This window comes from Mastacembelus armatus, chromosome 1 (genome assembly GCF_900324485.2).
Source record: "Mastacembelus armatus chromosome 1, fMasArm1.2, whole genome shotgun sequence".
Taxonomy (NCBI): domain Eukaryota; kingdom Metazoa; phylum Chordata; class Actinopteri; order Synbranchiformes; family Mastacembelidae; genus Mastacembelus; species Mastacembelus armatus.
Genome location: NC_046633.1, coordinates 14557166 through 14578745, shown reverse-complemented (window position 1 = coordinate 14578745; position 21580 = coordinate 14557166). Strand labels below are relative to the sequence as shown.

The window sequence follows — 21580 nt, the reverse complement described above, 5'->3', positions numbered from 1 at the left end:
CTTACTGTTTAAACATCTTTACTTTTATGAACATATGCCCACAATTAACACTGATTAAGGCGCAGGAACTAAATAGTAACTGTAACATGTAACAGAGCTACTGCAAGGGAGGTTAAGTCAAGCAAAGTGCAACGCATGAAGATTTCAGGTACTGGACAAAGTTTCTAAAGCTTATTTGTCTAAGGTGCAAGAACATGCAAGCAGCCAATCTACCCCAGGCTAGTAAGCACATCTCTTTTAAAGCTAGAACACAGAGCATTAATTGAACAAAGACTATCTCTGTCTCATTACTAGTGTTAAGCAGATAGGTTTGCTAGATCAATGAGCAGCTTAATTCTATGTAGCACACAACCAGAGAGTTGTAGTGTAAGTTTGTTGTGCTCTGCCATGAACTAAGTGATAATAAAACCTACACACATATAACAGTGAGAAAACATGTTAATCTCTAACATTGCAGTAGTTGTTTTTTTCCGTCGTCTGCTTTTGCGATGCATTGTGATAATTGACCAGACACTGACTATGGTGTGCAGGAAGGGCGAGGTGCTTGTGTGTCTTCGGCCATGGTGAGCGTTTGGGGCAATAGCCCAGCACAACGTTCATTTGGCCTTTTGTGCCTTCTGTGCAGACTTGGTGATCTTACCACTGGTGGGGGCTTTCTTTTCCACACCCTTAATTACTCCAACTGCCACTGTCTGCCGCATATCACGGACCGCAAACCTCCCTGAGGAGGGACCAGAGTAAAACAACTAATTACAATGAAGCATGACCTACAAACAGAAATCCTACAGCATGACAGGAAACTTACCCAGTGGTGGGTACTCTGAGAAGCTCTCCACACACATGGGCTTTCCAGGAATCATGTCCACAATGGCAGCATCTCCAGATTTCAAGGATTTGGGATTGTCCTCGAGCTTCTTACCAGAGCGACGGTCAATCTTTTCTTTGAGCTCAGCAAACTTGCAAGCAATGTGTGCAGTGTGGCAGTCCAGCACAGGGGCATAGCCAGCACTGATCTGACCAGGGTGGTTCAGAATAATCACCTGGAGAAGAGCAGAGACAGATAAGAGCACATGCTGATGCTCTTTTTTGCAACAAAAGTGGAAATCCCCTTTAAAGTGAACAGACCTGAGAGGTAAAACTGGCTGCCTCCTGAGGTGGATCGTTCCTGCTGTCTCCAGCCACATTACCACGGCGAATGTCTTTGACAGACACATTCTTGACATTGAAGCCCACATTGTCACCAGGCAGCGCCTCAGTCAGTGCCTCATGGTGCATCTCCACTGATTTGACCTCAGTGGTAACATTGACAGGAGCAAAGGTCACTACCATGCCAGGTTTTAGGATTCCTGTCTCTACTCGTCCCACTGGTACAGTACCAATCCCTGAAAGGAAGGTTATGAACTTTACAAAGCTTTATTGACAATAATCAAACAATGTGTCCGAACAGTTCAACAAGACAAGTCTAAAAGAACACAGTCACTTTAGGAAATAATGAGCTAGAGAGAATTCCTTTAAGACCTCATTCAGCTTTTTTCCCAAAATACTCTCAAAACATTATATGTTATCACTGACACTTTGAAAAAACTGGAGCACTTAAATTTTTCAGGCTTGTTCTACCAACCAAAAAAACACACAAATATTGCCTTGTCAGACACACACACACACACACACACACACACACCTCTCACCTCCAATCTTGTAGACATCCTGCAGAGGCAGGCGAAGGGGCTTGTCTGTGGGACGCGTGGGAGGCTGGATGGCGTCCAGAGCCTCCAGCAATGTAGTGCCTGAAGCATTACCATCTTTACGGTTGATCTTCCAGCCCTTGAACCAGGTCATCTAGGAGAAGAGAGTTTTTTAAATTAGAGTGGCCAATAGCAGAGGATTGTGTTTTAATAAAGGTATAACATTAATTTATCACTAAATACTTAATCCCAAAATATCTAACATTCAATATATGAGAGTTCATACTAACATTATATATACAGCACTAAATTTATAATTGTTATCAACACAATCCAGTATTTTAGTCATAATGAATGTTTAGGAGGTGACTCACATTAGGGCTGGGTTCCAGCATGTTGTCTCCGTTCCAACCAGAGATGGGCACAAAGGCCACTGTGTCAGGGTTGTAACCAATCTTCTTGATATATGTGCTAACTTCCTTTACAATCTCTTCATAGCGCTTCTGGCTGTAGTTGGGCTCAGTAGAATCCATCTTGTTGATGCCCACAATGAGCTGCTTTACTCCCAGGGTGTAGGCAAGCAGGGCGTGTTCACGAGTCTGCCCATTCTTTGAGATGCCAGCTTCAAACTCACCCACACCTGCAGCCACGATCAGCACAGCACAGTCGGCCTGGAAGGGGTGGGCAGAGAGAAATGAAAAAAACTTTCCCCCTTAAGTAACCAACACTGCGTCAAGCGTTTTTGCACTTTCTGCTCTTCTATCTTTTCTCCTACTACCTGAGATGTTCCAGTGATCATGTTTTTGATGAAGTCCCTATGTCCTGGAGCATCAATGATGGTGACGTAGTACTTGCTGGTCTCAAACTTCCACAAGGAGATATCAATAGTAATACCACGTTCACGCTCTGCTTTCAGCTTGTCCAGGACCCAGGCATATTTGAAGGAACCCTTTCCCATCTAGGATATTTAAGAAAAAAAGAATAAAACATTTATTTTTTACTTTACATTACATAAAAGTACACTACCAGGACAGACACACAAGACAGCCACTGCCCTGTTCACTTCAATTACAAACTACACAATCATTAAACTAAGATATTTTAAATTGTGAACAAAAGTGAGAATGAGTTATACCTCAGCAGCTTCCTTCTCAAACTTCTCAATTGTTCTTTTGTCAATGCCCCCACACTTGTAGATGAGGTGGCCAGTGGTGGTGGATTTGCCTGAGTCGACATGTCCTATCACCACAATGTTTATGTGGAGCTTCTCTTTCCCCATAGTAGCTCACACTGGATGGTACTGAAAGATTTGCGCAAACAAGAGTCAAAATTCATTAGAAAAACAACAATATTAGCATCATGCCAAAGATATGTATTGTTCAAACGCCACAGTCCTGTCAGTAAAACACTTCACCTCCTAATGAGTATTTTGGACCTACACAAGGTAAAACAGGCATTTCTTTCTGGAGTGGCCAAACTATGACACTGGACTATGGTAATCAAAACTTTTATGGAAAAGTTGGCTCTGATCAAATTAAAGTGGTATCACTGCCTTCATATTTAGATATATGAGTGAAGTACCAAAATCGCTACTGAATTCAGCCAATGTCAGCTCTGCATGGATCCTTCTCTAAAGCACATATTGTATAAATGTGAATGTTGTTATGCTTACATCCAGCACAAATGTCAATGAAGAATTTCATTTTTCAGCCCTAAAGAATGACACAATGGAGAACTGATGGCTTTACTTATTACGAAGTTAAGATTAACTACTTTTTTCTAATCAGAACTCATCCATCCAGTGGACTAAAAGACCCTAATGGACAAATGAGAAAAGACCTAAATCTACTCATAAAATCCTTTCTTAATATCTGTTTGCATTGTTCTCTACATAATTATTATACTTTTTTATGCTTTAATATAACGGCTAAATGTATGTTAAAACAACAACAAAAAAAAACTTTTTCTATACCTTAAATGTTTGCACTAAAATTCCCTGCTATTAAGAAATCTGAACTAGGCTAGTTAACAGATTAGCCTAACATAATAAAACGCTTGTATTTAAAACATAACGTAATCTGTCCCAGGACTATACTATCTATCTATATCTGTCTTATTTTTCTGTACAGTTTCCGAATATTTAACATTAATAAGTTAGACCAATACCCAGTGCCCGAAGCCACATTTTCAACAGAGTAACGTTAGCTAGCTAACCTTATATTTCTGCCGGTTCGCGCCCAAATGCGTCTTAGCGCAGAAAACTCGAGAGAAGCGCAAACTAGTTAGTTAATAACACTAGATAAAGTTAGCCTGACAGCTAGCTACATAATTTAGTGTAATATTGTCACGAGAGACGCTTACGCAGTACCGTCCGACTGGCTTTTGGTAGAGAAGCTAACAGCTAATTGATAAAGCCACGCACCGCTGCACCGCTTACATGGGGCACGTGCCCATGTACACGCGCACAATCGTTTTCAGTCAGTATACCAGATTACATCATAATCATCATCATCATCATCATCATCATCACAACCATCACACTGCTTGTTGTTGGAGCATATTTTGGTTATGGACTTTGTTTGCAGTCCAGGACAGGCTCATAGACCTGCTTGAATACTCAGTACGACCCAAATGTGACCACACAGGATCAGTGACTCTTCCAGTCCGTCCGCATAGTAAAATGTAGTGTGATCCAGTGCCGCAATGAACAGGTATGCAGTGAGCGTTACACTGCGGAGTCCAGGGCGTTTTACTAATGTCTGCATGTCTCAGCATCCACCTTGCAGACAGTTGCGCAGGACTGTGTTTGTCTGTGGCAGCAGCCGGGTGATGATAGACGGAGGAGATTCCCGCATGACTGGGATGGAGTACTTCTCTGCTGAAACTGCGCCATATAGGCCTGTAGCACGCTATGCTGCCGATCCACACCCATCTGCACTTTTTTTTGGATCCGATTACCATGAAATCAAAAGCCACATAACATTCAACTCATCAGTTTCCAGTCTTAGTATAATTCACTTATATAACAGGTATTACCATTGACCCTGAAACCACCAGCTTTTTGCAGCAGGTCTAATTAAAGGATGCTGACCACATGGATGCCATTTGTGTTGTGTCACAGTGGAAAACATTCCGTGTCCTACCTTTGATTCTGCGCTGCGGTCAGCTGTGCACTGCGATGACACGAGAGATGTCTGTCCGCTGCAGCCGAGGCACCGCTATGTGAGCCGGCGTCAATCGCGTCATTCACTGTAATAATGAGGCTTGGCCACTAGATGGCGAGCTGATATAACACAAAGCATAAGGGACTGCAGCCAAAACTACACTGAGCAAAAACACTGTTTATTTTGTGTTCACAAACATGATCAACTGTTTGGAGTTCTCCATTACATCCAACAGCAACCTATAAAACTATGATACAGGGATGGGGACATATTTTAATATGAGCAGATAAGTCCCTTCTTGTGTTGTTTCTTCATTAACTAACTTTCAATATTAGGCAAAGAATAATCTTGTTTAGGTTAAAGCAAATTCATTAAAAAGTAATAAAAAGAAAACTTTAATTATGTATACTCACATATTTTATCAAATAAAACCTCAAAGTAGGTAAATCCTATTAACATCCTATTCATTTAGACTGGGAAACAAATACAGATATGTTAACAGGAACTCCTGCTGTGATCTGTTGTTGAAAACACGTGAAATGCAGTATTTAGATTAGTATGAATCGTATTTTTTTTGTTTCTCATGCAGGCAATCTGACTCGTTATTTCTAGCCAGTTGGGGTTTTGTTTGTTATTTTGGCCTTGGAGACCCTAAAGCCTATTGCTCCTTTTCTTTTGTTTTCCTTGAACTTGTGATGGACTGAGCTGTCAGTCTATTTTGTTTTTGTGAATAAATGTGCATCTTTCTACACATTTCAACTGCCAGCCTGAGCCTTTTGTTAGTTTAATTCCATAATTACTCTGTTTACTTTGTAGGTCTGTTATGTTAAGCTCCTCAGCTTCTCTAGACAAAGAAGGGGTCACACATCTTCAATTTTACTACTGCTGTAAATGTGAATCCTGAGGTGTGGAAATCACCTTATGTTCTGTTAGATGACGAGCTGTAAGACCCGGGAACAGTTAACAAGTATATTTACGGAATACTTAAGAATACTTAAACTAAGATTAAGAAAGTCTATAACACATTTAACAGCTCAAATTTTAAACGTCAATTGAACAGCTTTTATACATTCAGCATGATCACTCAGTGAATAAACATTTCTCTTTCTCTCTCTCAGTCCATGTATTTAGGGGTTCGGTTTCCAGTGGCAACCAGCTCTGGTCACACATGGGGTTTTGGAAAGAGTTTTTGTTGAGTGTTCAGTAAATGGTTTCTTCTTGGTTTCTTGTGAGGTGGATTGACTTGAGAATACTGCAAAGGCGTTGAAGTACTGGGTCCTGCGCAGTATGGGTTTGCAGCTCTTTCAGTCTGGAAGATGAGATGTGCCGGACTGACATGACTTCAAAGTCAGGTGGATCATCATAGAGTTCGTTTGGGCAGGCTCCAGGGGAACGTGACAGCGTGTCAGCAACGTACATGTGTTTCCCATTCTTGTATGTGATTGTGAGGTTGTATCTCTGCAATCTTAGCATCATGCGTTGCAGTCTTGCTATGGCTGTGTAGATAGGCTTGTTGAGGATGGTTTCTAGCAGCTGGTGGTCTGTTTCAATGTGAATTTGTTTACTATATATGTAGTCATTGAATTTGGTGCATGCAAATACCACGGCAGGGGGTTCTGGGAAGCATCGCAGGCGAGCGTGACAGGTTTTTTGACATCATAGTATCTCAGGGTGGGTGGACTGGAAATCTTGTGCTTTAAATCGCCAAAAGCATTCTGTGTTCTTGCAGGTCAACTCCCGCAGGGGAGCGGCCAGCTCACTGAGGTTCGGTATGAATTTTAATTAATCATACCCAGGAAGCATTTTCTGGTGGCTGCATTTCTGTGATTGCTTTTGTGTTTTTTTTGGGGTCGGGTTGTAGTCCCTTACTTGTGAAGATGTGACCCACTCAGGCGGAATTTACACTTTTGAGGATTCAGTCCCAAGTTCACTTCACAGGCATGACCTAACACTCTCCTTAGATTTACATCATGTTCCTTGTCACCATTTCCACCCACAGTGATGTCATTCACTATGACTGCGCATGGGTAGCCAGCAAAGATCTGTTCCATAGCATGCTGAAAAACTTCGCTGGCTGAGTTAATGCCGAAGGGCATCTGAAGGAATCTGAATCTTCCAAATGGGTGTACTGAATTTTGTCAGTAGGTAGGACTTCAGTGAGATCTGCCAAAAGGAGCGCTTGGCATCTAGCACAGAGAACACTGTGGAATTTGGCATTTGCGCTGCCACCTCTTCCACTGTGAGCATGGGGTGATGTGGACATTTTAGGAAATGATTCAGGTCTCTGGGATTAATACACAGTTTTATTTCATCTGAGTTTTTCTTGTGAGTGGCCACCATGGATGATACCCAGTTGGTCGGTTCAGATACAGGAGTGAGAACACCTATAGCAACCATCCTTTCTAGCTCTGCTTTCACCTTGTGTTGCAGTGCTGCAGGAATTCTATGTGCTGGACGAATGACAGGTTGAGCATCTTTCTCAGGTTTCATGCAATATGTCACGGGAAGTCTCCCTGTTTCATCTTGGAAAAGATCTGCATGTGTTGATCTGTTCAGCAAAACTTAATGTTTCTTTCAGACTGACCTGGTGTACTGCTTTATTGAGAGAAAATAGGCCCATCTGAAGAACCCAAGCAATGGCTGAACATCCCTTTGGACCACATAGAAGTGGAGAGTTCAGCATACGCTGCTTTAAAACCTGAATATATCTTTCAGCATTGATGGTACCTTTCCTGATATGCAAATCCATAGGCACTAATGTACCTCCATACCATCAGAGATGGAGGCTTATGAACTGAACACTGATAACAATCCAGAGGGCTCAGGGCCCATGATTGCCAAAAAGAATGTCAGATTTTGATTAATCTGATCACAGAATAGTTTTCCACAGACAATTTTACATGAGCTTCAGCCCAGGGAATACGCCGTGTTCACCTAACTGAAACCTACTACATGAGAAGGTAATTACTGTGACTATTGCTTAGAGCAGTTTCAAATGAAAAGCATAGTCAGTGTTGTGGTCTGATGCTGCTAAAGGATGATCAAAGACACATTTTACTGTTAAATGCCAATACACCTCGCAAAAACTGTTTATTCAACTTAATGCATCAAAGCATATGTATGCTCTACATTCATCCTACCCCACCACCTTACGGTTAGAACTCTGTAGTAGGTTCACTTTTTGCAAATAATTCACTTTGTATATGAATGTATTTCAATTGTGACCTATACATATAATGTATAAATGTGTGACTAATGGTGCAGTTTATTTGCTATCTTTTGTGAATTACATTTTGTAAATTCAGTAAAATCCTCAGTTGTTCTGTCTGAATATTACTGCTCCACAATAACATTTGATACCACGCTCGAGACATTTCTTTTTAAAAAAATACTGCAGCAAAATGTCCCGAACAATGATATCATGATGAAGTCAGCAAGTATCCGTGAACTTTATATATTTCCACGGTCAGCATGGAAGTTTTGTTTTTTTTGTTTTGTTTTTTTTTATAATAAACAGTAAAAACAGCGTTAATTTAAAATCAAAGTCCAGTAATGAGTCCAGTACAGAAATATCAAATCAGAATACAAATCCTTGTCACTTTAGTAATGAAAAAAAAAAACATTTGAATATAAAAATATTTCAACACAGAAATACAGGCTACAATTGTCCAGCAATTGCAGAAAAACAATAAAAAAACAATGATAAATCTTAGAATAGTTCATTTTACTTTTTAAATTAAAGGTTAGCATGAAGTTTTAATCTGGGTCATTTTGATCAATGCTGACTTATCACTGGATGACAGCTGAAAGCTTTCAGTAGCATACAGTGTGTTCAATTCCTTTAAAAGGCACAAGGAAAAACAGCAGTTAAGGCAAGTTAGTTGCATCAAATGCAATATTTTACTGTATGATTGTTTTGAGGATTTTGTAAATAGAAACCTCAAAACCTTTCATCTCCATGCAACCCTGCACATACCAAAAACCTTAGAAACCAGCTATTTTTTATATATGATCCAACAGGTTTCCCTTAGGAAGTGTTAGAAAAACACTACCTGGAACAAATATAGGCCAACAGCTGAATTGCTGACAACTTGAGATAGATTTTATCTGGATGAGTGTTAAAATCATTTTTGGCCCATTTTGACCCATATCTGAACCACAATTCCAGCCACCAGCACTTTCCAGAGTCCATCGTATCACTTGTTTTTTTCCTCATTAAATACAAATCTCCTCCTCATTTGTATGGCATTGAAACTGTCAAAGTAATATTTAAAATCTGCATTAATACGCAAATATACAACTTGGTTTATCTGTCAGATATCTTTAAATCTATTTACAAAAAAACATGCAAAAGCACCACGAAAATACCAGTTACTGTAGTTTTAGGATCAAGTGCTTTAAGCAATTACAATCTCGTCCACTATTCAACTTGAAGGCAGTTTCCATTTTGCATGATGGCAGGGATGCAGAGGTTAAGGTTAGGCACCCTCCTGTAGACAAAGTGGAAGAGCTGTGCACATGGCCGGCTGTGGAGCTCGGCTTTGATTCGTTGAGGGTGTGTGTCTGGGGCGAGCTGCTGGCTGGTGTCCGCAGTGACAAGAAACAGTGCATAGTTCTCAGGGTCAGAAATCTTGAATTTGTAAGCGCAGAGTGAGCAGACTTCTTCTGTGGTGGTGTAAGGGTGGACGACCAGGGTTTTGGCCGTGCAGCCCATGTCCACTTCCTTTAGGGCTACACGGAGATAGTTCTACAGAGAGAAAAAGAGAGTCATGTGTTAAAATTAGGCAGCGCAAACAGAAATCTCCACAATGAATGAAAGACGTTTTACTGATGAGTCAAGCAAGCACGTAGAAAAGAAGCATGCAGTTACAGTATAGCCATATTAAGGAACTGCATGCAATTCCTAAATGTTCCACTAGAGTGTACTTACTACCAACAATATAAATCCACAAATGCAGATCCACATGCTGTGATGTTAGTGGAAAATGTTCCTTTTGAAGGACAAGGGCCCAAACGCAGCACCTTTCATGCACCTTTCCGATGCTTAATGTGAAGTTTGGATTTAGCATAATTGGTATAATTTAGACTCACTGCCTGGACGTTCAAGGTAGGTTCAGGTCAGGGGTGATACCTGAAAGTCGTCCACAGACGGCACTGAACGCTGGTTGGTGCGTCGGCGGTGCCATTGGTGCAGAGTGTTTCTGGCTTCGGAGCTCAGCACCCTGGCTGCCTGCTCTTCCTGGAAGTTCTTGATGAGGGCCATGGCTCCATAAGCACTGGTCAGGTAATAGCCCCCTAGAAAGGACAGCAAAGAACTATGGTTGATGGAGAGTGAAAGAAAGAAACTACACACAACACTAACAGTGAAATACATCAGGGGTAGTTATCTAGAAATGAAACCAACTGACCCTACATGCAGTCTGACATGACACATTAACAAGTGTCAAACACTTCCTCCTTTGTAATAAAAATGAATCAGACTTTTGCATAAATATCTGAGAAATGTATAGTAAATAGTTCACACACTCAGCTTCAAGTGTTTAAGTGAAGGTAACAATAAACATTTTTGAAGGTTCAATTCCAACCAAGGTTCAATTCATGGAAGTTCAAAAAGGTCAATACAATACATACTCTCGATTAAAACAGTTCTCAAAGAGCTAACATGCCAGGCAAGTTGACGCTGACAGGAAAATATTTAATTCATGGAGGGTACATCATACTTTTTCCTCTGAGCCAGGTACAGCCCATTCAAATCAAACACTGGCTGGAATTTCCTACCAATGTCTTCCAAAGGACTTCCTATGTCTACATTTCTCAAGCTCAACAACACCGTAATGATGCAAAGGGAACTGTGACTGATTGTGAAAGCTTCTAATATGTGACCCCCACCCATGATCTCTAATGATATGAACCGTTTCCAACCATTCGCCTGGAAGTACGTCTTCTGTGGACACACAAAAGTGCTTCCTCTTGGACAGACCAGGTTATACAACTCGTTTGAACTCACATTAAACTCACACCACACTGTAATGTGCCAGGAAATGTTCAACATGAAGGTAAACCTTTTCAGGTAATCTGAGGCTTAGGAGCATGAAGTACTTGTGTAGTGTTTTCAGCTCTGGTTTCACATCAGTTTCACAGCTAAAGGGAGATTTTCTGGGGTATGTGCTCTTTGCTTTTGAGGAGTAATCTAAGAATTTAAAGGAATACTTCTTTATTTTGGAAAATGTGAATGAGATATGAACTAGCATTAGCCTATACTAATATAAAAACAGTGGGACACAGCAAACCTGGCACTGTCCAAAGTGAAACAACATACCTTCCAACAATTAAATCTCGATACTCAACAAGCAGAATCTAGTGTGCTTAACATGCACACAAACTTTAGATGGAGTTACAAAGTGGTAGCTAGGCTGGGCTATCCACATACTAACTCTTTATACACACAACCAAGGGGTGAAGGTTACTCTACAATATTTTACTATACAGTTTATTATGTGCCTTTTGTTAATGTATGCCAAAAGGCATGGACCAGTGGTCACTGAGAATCTACAGGACCTACCTTCTCCTTGAAGCAGAGATGGGTCCAGAAGCTCCATCATATACTGGATCTCTGTTTCCAGCTGAGGCATGTCACACTGAGCCACCACATAAGTAAGCATGGGCAGGAAGTCATCGGCACCGTACATCCTCCCTGGAAGAAAGCAGAGGGAGGCAGGTAGGTGTGGTGGTTACACAGGTCAGACAGACAAGCAAAGGGCACCACTCATAATAGTATCTGAAATTCTAAAGCTTTTAGTCTGGGCTTTATGTTATACAGAATGAAAACACTCACATCTAACACTTCTCCATACCTGAGTTATTCTGCATGATGGTGTAGATGAGTTTGCACACACGCAGCAGCAATGACACTTTTTTCTCAGGCGAGTACATCTTCCTCATCTTTAGGAACTTGTGGCGGATCTTCTCTATAGCCATAGGATCAGGAGGCACGGCACCGTCCACCCCTAGCTCCTTGGGCCTCTTGGTCTTAGCCAGTGCCAAGTTCTCCCTCAGCTGCTGCCAAGCTCCACTGCTCACCTACATAAAAAAGGTGAGCAGCACTGATAATTGACTCTGTTTCCAGCTGGTGTTTTCCAAAGGTGACTAAGTCATTAATAACCTATTAAATGATCCCATCTAACCTCCTAGATATATGTGTCAGCTGTGTTACCACTAATCTCCCTCCCTCTGTGTAGTTCCTCAGTCAAACATCTCCAAACCTGAATAACCTTGTTAGATAACAAAGCTCTGTTAATATCTTACCTGGAAGTCATGTAAAACTGCCTCAATGACGCTCTTCAGAGGCTTGAGGACACACTTGTGCATCGCCTTCTCTAGCACTTGGTCTGTACAAACGCCCAAACGCAAACATACAAGCCACATATGAAAGACATCTTTGATTGTCAAAGCATACAGAAATAATTAATTCTTAAAACAAATAATTTGAGTAATAGTTTACATCCAAAAAGGCATTATTTTGTATTGCATAAGACCAGGGAGAGGACACATCAAAAACTTAAACTGTTCTGTCAGCAGTTCTAGTCAAGATGACTGTTTGCTCATCAACTTGGTCAACACTTTACTCATTAAATTACATCACTATGTTAAACACAGTCATCTGACAAGACATCAAATGACACTAAATGCACAGAATATAAGGCTCCAGTGCCAGTTATCCTATGACAAGACCACCAACTATCTTTAAAAGGTGTCACTCATATATAGTTTTACTTTATACAAAACACAATTTGTTAGAAAACCGGAGTAAAGAAATTCACCATTGCGGCTTCAAATCAGCAGTAGTTGTCAGATAATGTCCTGAGACATGTTTAGCTGCATCTGATCCTCAGCAAAATCAAAACTCTTTCTTTTAATTTGATAAGGTAAATAGTTTATCATTTCTGCCTTTCGACTTTATGAAAATAAAAAAAAATAAAAAATCCGTTTGACATTCAAAGACTAAACAATGTCAGGTTTTACCACACATATTATGTATTTGCACATTTGGAAAAAGGTTAACCTGAATGTTTAGTGCGTGGCTCTTTGAAGACCAAGTCTGACCGTAAATCGAAGCTTAAAAAAAATTTGGGTATTTTTTCAGCTTGGAAGCTGATGAAACATGGAAGGTAACCACATTCATAAGTATACCATTCATTCATCTGACATGCAATAAAAAGCTACACTTTTTCTACAATGGCTCCATCTGTACCTACGTCCATAGGCTTCAAATAATTTCCTGCCTACCTCCATACAATTGTGTGCTATTGTTCACTGGCAGTGCAGACACAACTATTCATGCTGCGCAGCCTTCTCCAGCCTCCAGGCATGTTTATGCCATACTTGCGCAATGAGCTGCACAGTGTAAACAAGTGAGCATGCACATACATGTATCAGAAACTTTTGCATTTGTGAAAGCAACATACGGCAGACTCTGTACTAGTGTTGTGCGTCATCTGATCTAAGAGTTTAGTCATCGTCTGTTCTTGTACTCTGTTAAGACAAATAAATCTACCGTCAAGAACAAGGGCAGGCCTCAGATGTTTGCAGGCCTATTCCATCAGATCCTTATGTGTACACAAGAAGGGGCAGAGAGGCCATTAAGGAAACAGTACTTGGTGTGTACACTGTAGCACGAACTGTACTTGCACGCACACATTCACACGCCTGCATACACATTTTCTGACAGCAGACTTCCTGATTTCCTCCAGAAAGGCTAATTTTCATGTACTTAATGTTTCTTAGTGGGCTACTACAATGAACAATAGTGAAGTCAGTGACATACAGTGTACACACACACACACACTCAGAAAAACACAAAAATAAATAGAAATGTAAAAGTTTACTGATTTACATTGCAGAAATGACAGCCCTTCTCTGTTTGTTCTTCTTTGTCATACACCCTCCCTTTACAAATAGTCATGATATTTCTGGACCTCACCAAAATGTAAGCACTGTTTTCACTAAAGATACTCAGAAGTACAGCCTTTTTACTAGAAAGACAAAAGACTTTGAGTTAGACTTTAAGATTTCTTTCCCATGATGTCAGGCCTTCAGCTATAAGCACACTGACAGCTTTGCTTCACTTCTGCTTTCTTTTAAACGTAATGGGATTGTAACATGACATCAGCCACAACATGTACTCTAGTCGTAGTTCTTAGTTTTGCTTAGTCTGTGGAAAAATTACCAGTAGCAGCTGTAGTTTTGTAGGTTGCACCTCTAACCATGTAAACCACCTACAGAACCATTTCGATAGTGCACATAGATTTCTCTTACTATCTCAAGCATTGTTGAGCCAGCTCAAGTAAAGTTGTTAAACTTCAAATACAGTTTTATGCCTGCTGTATTAAACATCTATATATTTGTTCACATTTCCTCTCTCTAGAGGGAATTTTTTGTGAGTGTGAGATGTTTTATGTGTGTAGTTGTGGTCTGCTAGTCCAACCAGAATGGGTCATTTCTCTGTCTCTAAACAAGGGTTTGCTGTTACTGTTTACAATGAACAAGAGATGTGAGATGGGTGCAAAGACATACTTACATATTCATGCAAATACTCTAGTCCACAATAACCTGACTGGAATAGAGCTGTTCAACTCTGTAAACTATTTTTACTATGACCTGAGTGGAGCCTATCAACAATTTTGAGATCATACATTAAAATAAGGAATAGGACTAGGTCTAGCTCAAATTAGTAGTTGTACCTTGGGACTAATACCCTAATGGCACTTTTCCAGCAGCTTAATATCAGAAAAACATATTTTTATGTAGCAAAATAATATTAAACATCCTCAAATGTTAAAAGTCCAAACAAGCAGATATACAGGAACCGTGTTCAAAAATAACTGCAATGAATGAGAATCTATCTAATCGAATAATAGTACAAATCTGACATTGGTGGATACCAATAAAGTACTGAATTTAAATAATTAGTCATGGTAAAAAAAGAAATGTCTAGCTTTTAAAATGAATCTCAAATGCTTTGTGACCTTATGCCAACAAGCACAGACTAAGAATAATTCACTGGGGCACAGTACAGAGCCACTTCTTTAACTCAGTACCAATATTGTGCTGCCTCCTAATATGGATAAGCCTGGGCACTCGCTGAACATTGTCAAAGAATTAAGTCATTTTTAAAACAACACTGAAGACACTGCAGTTATTAAACTAGGATGAAAACATGTAGAGAACCGAATGCTGTCCAAAGACTGGATATGACTAAAACATCACACATGTCCCCATGCAAGCGTGAGCCAGTGTTACATGACATCAGCACATGCAAGCTAAGGTCAAAAACTACATTCAATTTTCTGGTTATAAAGGCTCTTAATCTTCATGGCCAACTTACCAATGTGGTCCTCAGGTATGAGTGACTCTAGAGGAGGGTCCAGTTCAGAGCTCTGCCGCAGGTAGGCCTTCATCTGCGTCATAAACTGCCTGAGAGTCTGCAGAAAATCCATCCCTGACGTGTGGCAGCCTCGGTTCTCCTGAACAAAGTTGTTGTAGTCCTGAACCAGGGATCCAAAGTAGGAGCTTTTGTCCCTGGACAACTCTGCAATCCTTTTCACTGCCCGTCTCTCAGGTGTCATAAGGGAGCTCAGCATGCCACCCACCTTGCTGAAGCGTCCCTTCAAGGCCCTGGGGAGGATAAAGGGTCCCCTCCCCAACCTCACACCAACCCTTCGTCTCTGGGCTTTGAAGGATGGACGTAGGCGCATTTCTAGATCTGTCTCCAGGCTGACCCCGTAGTCCTCATCCTCATCTTCATCCCTATCCTCATCCTCTTCACTGCTGTCCTCCACTGGTTCTTGACGGTTAAGGTGTCCAGACAGGCTTGGGTCCAGGCCCAGGGAGAATTCGGGAGACGAGTATTCCAGTGAGTCGGAGGAAGAAGTAGACATGCTCATGTCACTGAGTCGCTGGCATCCCCCCTCATTAGGATTGGGTGGGCTCCCAGCATTGTTGTCCAGTAGTACATCAGTAGGAACAGCAGGTGGAGGCTGGCAGGGTGGAAGCTTGGCACGAGACAGGGCCTTGGCAATCGTTTCATCATCTAGGGCAATGTGGCAGCGGTGGGCTTCCAGGTCAGGCTTTTTAGGCCTTGGAGGTGGTGGATTTGAGGGCACGGGGACTGATGAGCTCTGACTGACAGCTACTGGTGGTCGAGCTGGGGCTGGGCGCCTGCTGGGGGGCTGGTGTTGACTTGCGGTTACTGCAGCTGCCTCTGGCATGCTCTTGGGTCTGATCGTAGTTCCTGAAGGACCTGGTGGAGGTGGGGCAGGGCGCCGGCGTGGCATTGAGCGGGGGGGGGGGGGGCGAGGGGGCTTTGATTTATTGTTCAGTTTGAGACTGTCTGTGTGTTGCTTGATATCGTCAAGGTCGCTTAAAAGCTTCACAGACAATTTCCCTGCATTCTCTAGGTTGTTATCAGACTTGACAGCATGTGAAGGAGAAGCCTCACAGCTGTGGTTGTGCTGATGGGTCTGGAGAAACAGGGGGTTAACGAAGCACAGAGGGCCGCTGGAATGTCTTCTATCCTGATGAAAGGAAGGTGGAGGCGTGTGAGGCTTTAGTGTTGGGGGCGCACTGTCACACTGAGCCCCGGGGTATCTTTGCTGTGACTCTTCAACCTCCCTATACCTGTTAGTTCGCTGAGGGCTGAGTGTACGGCTGCGAGGCCGACAGGGACAAGGGAAGGTTCGCCACTGACTGCACAGGGCAGAGTCCCAAAAGCCTGTAATAAAAAGCAACAGAAACACTCAGAGGCTAACATTAACTAAGTTTATAGCAACTGGATTCTGAAAACAAACAAACAAAAAACACACAGTTCTGAAAAGATATAAAAGAACAAAGATTCTCAACTTTTCTTACCAACCCATAAGATATCTACTCAAGTTTTCTTATTTCTCTTTGCCTGTCTTGCTGCTTGCTTGTGTTTTTCGTGTTGCTGGTGGGAGAAGCGCAGCAAGTTCAGCCCTGTGACTCTTTGACTCTCATTCACTGGATGCCGACACACACCCAGACTTGGAGAGGGAGTTGCCCATGCTAATCACAGAGTGGGAGGGTACTAAACACACAGTTTCAGTTCTTCCACTCCTTCTTCCTGCTGTTTTTTGCTCTCTTAAGTCTACACGGAGCTGTATTTCACTGTAGCTAAGTAGTAATTACTGTAAACAAAATATGTCATATCATATTGTGCCTCTTCTCTTTTCCATTTTATATGAACATTGCATTTGTTCAGAACAGTGGGAGATGTGTTGTCACTTTGATGCTTGTGTGCTTTTCCAATGAATCACTCTATTGTTTTCAGCTATGTGGCAAGACAGTTCTTCAGTTAACACGCTCAACTCTGATATTCACTTGAATAGAAAGAGCCTACCGTATCAACAGCATGATTTGCCACAATTAAAGGAAGAGACCCCCCCCCCAACAAAAAATGAAAAAACAAAACAAAAAACAAACAAAAAGACAAATACACTTCAAAATATATATGCAGGTGACTGTAGCATAAGCCTAGTGATTCCTGGTCCTGTAACCTAAATATAGACATGTATATTTTGCTTTCATGGAGCAATAAAAAGCAGGGTCTAGCTGGTAGAGCAGTTCTAGATGCCTTAGAATAATTTAAGGTCCAGAGTCTAAAATCCGCCTGTGGTATTCTTACTGGTCTATGTGAACTATGGCCACCTGATGCTGTGAACTGTGTTTGCAGAGCAAGTCTGCAGCCAGCAAACCTGCGCTGGAGTAATACAGACTAATCCCACTATGGAACCAACTTATTCGTTAAAGTACACTGTTATTCTCTTTGCAATTATTTATTTTTAACTGGGACATCAAAGTGAAAAGTAGCATCCTGTAAATTTATCTTATTTAAAGCAGAAATTAAAATGATTTCTCAAAATAATAATCTTGTTTGTAGCCAGGTCATTTAGTAATACAGGCAGAACAAAAACATTAAGGGAGGTGGAATAATTTTAAATTCAGCATAATGTTTCCACAACAGTAATTTAATCAGTTGTTTTAAATACAAATGTTTTCATTTACTATTTCCAATCTTTGTAATGTTTCTGACAATAAAACTGCCTGAAGTTGTTTCAGAATTCTAGTAAAATCTTACTACATTACTACAAAAGTTTGTGCCCTTTGGTACACTGGTAGGCTTTCAATGTGAAACATCTGTGCAACAAATGTCTCACTGCCAGTGGCTTAACAATGATCAAAAAATTACCTAAACTGGATGCTGCTGAAAATGATTAGCGAATGAAAAAAAGCATTTCTGTGAAGCCAGGCAAACACTGTATGTTGATCAGTCAGTTGAATAGTTTCATGTAAGCACAAAAAGTTGCAGGTTCTGGCTGTTTAGAAAGGCCAAGTAAAGTCTGTAGTGTGTGTTAACACAGTGTACAAGATCAGTAAAAAAAGGGTCTGGCTTTGGAGAAGAAAAGTTCAGGGCACTTATGACATGTCTGTGTGGTAGAGAAATTATACTGACTACATAACATATACAACAATATACTACAGCATCAACAACAGATTGATTAATGAATGTAATGTAAATCTACAGCTATGTTAGCAGCTCTACGGTGCTTAGCAGGCATTGTTAACCATGCTCCCCATCTTAGTATATCCTGTTAGACAGTACAGCTGATGCTCATAAGATGGTCATTAATTTTGCAGGTATTCTGTATAAACCAACATATTAGACAAATTAAATTTCTGATCTTCTAAAAGCACTAGATTTACAGTTTAAAGGATAACCAGGTTTCACAAGTAACCAACTTTTCATGCTAAAACCTTCACAATAATAGTATGAATAAGTTGAACTGAATTAGAACACAGCTTTCTAGCATAACAACTTCAAAGTTGGCTATTTGTGATTGCCCTATGGGGAGTTGCAAATTCATTACAATATTCAAATGTCTGAAGTTGTTTGCAGCACATGTCTGTGTTCCTTGCGTGCATGCCCAGATTCCACAACTTAGATCAAGGCAGCCTGCTTTTGTCTTAAAATAGAAGCTGGCCAGTGTAGAAGCTGAGTTTTCTTCATGTATGAGTTTGCTAAGAAAGACTGAGAAGCTGGCTTACAGCTTACTGTAGCTTTCCACTTGCCACTCCCTTCTCCCCCACACTAAGCACCAAGTTATGTCGGAGGCCTCTTCTGTTCAAAGCTGACTCACTGCAGTTTCACAGAAGCTGAGCCTAGAATAACCTGGCAGAGGCTAAGTGACTAAAGCCTCTGTGAAACTTGACCTGAATGGTCAGCATGAATTAACAATCCTAAACAAAACCTCCAAAAGTACTGGTGGGTTTATTTCTCTTTGCTTTACCTGACTGACTGTATGTTTTGAAGTTAGAATGAAGTTTAATAAGGAAGAGCCTCCTCTCTCTCTTTCTGCTTTTTCCACAGTAGGTTAAGGTAGACTATATACTCTTGATCTGTCTTTAAATATTGTTGCAATTCTGCAACAGAACCAAAACTGGCAACTAAACTGTAACTGGGAATCCAATCCTAATAATAGGAGGCGCTATGCCTGCTGTTGTTAAAAATAGTTGCATGTAACTTTTGTCTACTGACTAACCAAACAAGATGCAAAATCAGAATTTGTAAGCAACAGACATGTTTTTAACATTAGAGAGAACCATGCTAGCTGTTTCCCTTGTTTATGCTTTTAATGTTAAACTAAGCTAATTGCCTCCCATCACCATCTTTTTATGTAAACACAAGGTTGATTAAAATTGACATCAGTCTAAACATTATATTAAATTTTGAAAACATTTCATTACTTGATTTATTTGTATTTCCAACTCCAAATATCAGCAGCACAGTCATTCAGGGTGACATTTCCTATAGAACCTCCAACCAGTAAAGTAATAATTGAGGCTACCTGCTCCAAGCTGAGCCACTTCCTCCAGTTCTTTTTTTGTCTTGGCAGATGCAATGGCCTCTGGGAGTTTGAGCGCAAAAGGCAGGATATCCCTAAGTAAAAGAAAAACAGGCAATCAATTAACAAATATGACAAAAACAGATAATATGATGAGATGAGACATGATGAGATATCTCAGGGAGATATGATGAGAAAAATACAAATATACAACATCAAGTTTTTAGTGATTAATTAGTAGGTTATCGTGATGATGAATTTTGGATAGCAAAAGAAAACCTTGCATTATTTCTATCATCACTAAAATAAACACACAGCCTTTGTTTCCATTGTTGGAACTGTGAATGTGAGTTAACATGCTTTTGTGAAATTTGGTATGTCTATATGTCTGTTAGTCTACCTCAGTAGTGGTGAGACCCAGTGTTGTGTTTTTATTGCTTACAACACAGTTTTCCCTCTATTTCCTGTGTCTGTTGGTCAAGTTCTGCATCTGTTGGAGTCTCAAGATAGCATGAGCTAAAACAAGAAGTGAGAGCTTTGGGCACTGAAAGCTGAGAGTTTACTCAACACACATTTATTTTCATCCATGGAGTTTCCATCCTCAAATCACCTTCTCAATCAGAGAAAAAACACAGAGAAATGCTGTGAATGTGATAGAATGACAAACAAAAGAAGAAATGTTGGTCATATACCTGCTAATACAGTAGAAAGCTACCAGGCGAAACAGATCTGCAAAACCGATTTCTGATCCCTCGAGAGAAAAGGCTGCAAACAAATTAAAAAATATACAGATTGAATTAAAATGGATACACTGGAATGCAATTAGAGTTAGTTGCTTGAACTGCATTTGAAATTTAAACCTTTGCTCCATCCGGCCTTGACGGCATTTTACAGTTTTACATTTTATTGTTTTTAGTTATGATACCAGAACAACTCTATGAATGGTGACGCTGATTCTTATGTTTACAATGATTAGTAACTGCGATTAGTAACTGTCTAGAAATGTAAACAAAATTATATCAACAAAAAATAACAATAATACAACAATATAATATATTATATACAATATATTATAAAATATAATATTTGTTATACAGGTGTTAAAAGACAGAAAGGACATATTGCACTGGAGATGAGATCATGAATGTATTTAAAATAAATAAATAAATAAAAAAAAGACTGGATACCAGGTCACATGATGACACAATCACACAATTTTCTGCTATGAACATTGCCAGTTAGCGCATACTCCAAAATAACTTAATGTCTCCAAATTCTGGCCAGAAAAATGTCCCACATGTTCCGCACACTTTAGGCTAAAATTGAAAATGCCTACAGCTCTTCTACGCTGTCCAAATAATAGTGAACACAATAAATCAAATTCTGATAATAAATAAAGTATTTCTGTGCGGGTTATGACATTATACCGGAGCTAATCTATGATGATTATTCCCCTATACATGTTCCTTTTTCAGTCATTCGCTATTGGAAAAGTTCATCATGTGAATCCTATGGAAGTTGTAGTAACATGGTTTGGACAGTGGAATGTGAATGCAGCTGAGATGGCCACATGGGGCAGAGCCACACTGCATCATCTGGGCGAATGAGGGTGAATCACTGAAATCATCCTTCTTCAGGTTATGCTTATTGTACAGAGTTACCTCTACAACTGGTCTTTACACTTACATTTAGGGCTAAGTGCTCTGAGGCTTATAGACTATCTGATATGCATTTCAGGACTATCTTTCAACTTTCGGTTTTTACATAAAGACACATTCAAAGACTCCAGTTATCCTTCATAATTAAGTCTAGC

At 40.4% G+C, this 21580-nt stretch overlaps 2 protein-coding genes across 5 annotated transcripts in view; both read right to left on the bottom strand.

Annotated features, from left to right (window-relative positions):
• Window positions 1-106: 106 nt before the first annotated feature.
• On the bottom strand, window positions 107-4913 carry LOC113128812 (elongation factor 1-alpha 1). Of its 3 annotated transcripts, none has more exons than XM_026304392.1 (8): window positions 4829-4913; window positions 2821-2975; window positions 2464-2643; window positions 2060-2356; window positions 1689-1839; window positions 1126-1382; window positions 806-1040; window positions 107-721 (listed from the first exon to the last, which is right to left on the bottom strand). In XM_026304392.1, exons 2-8 carry the CDS (start codon window positions 2962-2964, stop codon window positions 597-599), a joined length of 1389 nt encoding a protein of 462 aa, XP_026160177.1. In that variant the 5' UTR covers window positions 2965-2975; window positions 4829-4913; the 3' UTR covers window positions 107-596. The 3 variants fall into 3 exon arrangements, with proteins under 3 accessions (XP_026160177.1, XP_026160175.1, XP_026160176.1); XM_026304390.1 differs by having other exon boundaries at window positions 2821-2985; window positions 4829-4871; XM_026304391.1 differs by lacking the exon at window positions 4829-4913 and adding an exon at window positions 4722-4786 and having other exon boundaries at window positions 2821-2985.
• A 3009-nt stretch (window positions 4914-7922) lies between these two features.
• The window catches only part of LOC113127976 (ras and Rab interactor 2), a 29515-nt gene continuing 15857 nt past the window's right edge, over window positions 7923-21580 (bottom strand). The window contains exons 6-13 of one of the 2 annotated variants that reach the window (XM_026302956.2): window positions 20460-20532; window positions 19771-19862; window positions 15234-16619; window positions 12155-12237; window positions 11704-11929; window positions 11412-11543; window positions 9981-10144; window positions 7923-9596 (exon numbers count right to left, since the gene is read on the bottom strand). In XM_026302956.2, the coding sequence (XP_026158741.1) occupies window positions 9270-9596; window positions 9981-10144; window positions 11412-11543; window positions 11704-11929; window positions 12155-12237; window positions 15234-16619; window positions 19771-19862; window positions 20460-20532 (2483 nt within the window). In that variant the 3' untranslated portion in view covers window positions 7923-9269. Of the gene's footprint in view, window positions 9597-9940; window positions 10145-11411; window positions 11544-11703; window positions 11930-12154; window positions 12238-15233; window positions 16620-19770; window positions 19863-20459; window positions 20533-21580 lie in introns of both variants that reach the window. The other variant, XM_026302957.2, reaches the window with a different exon arrangement.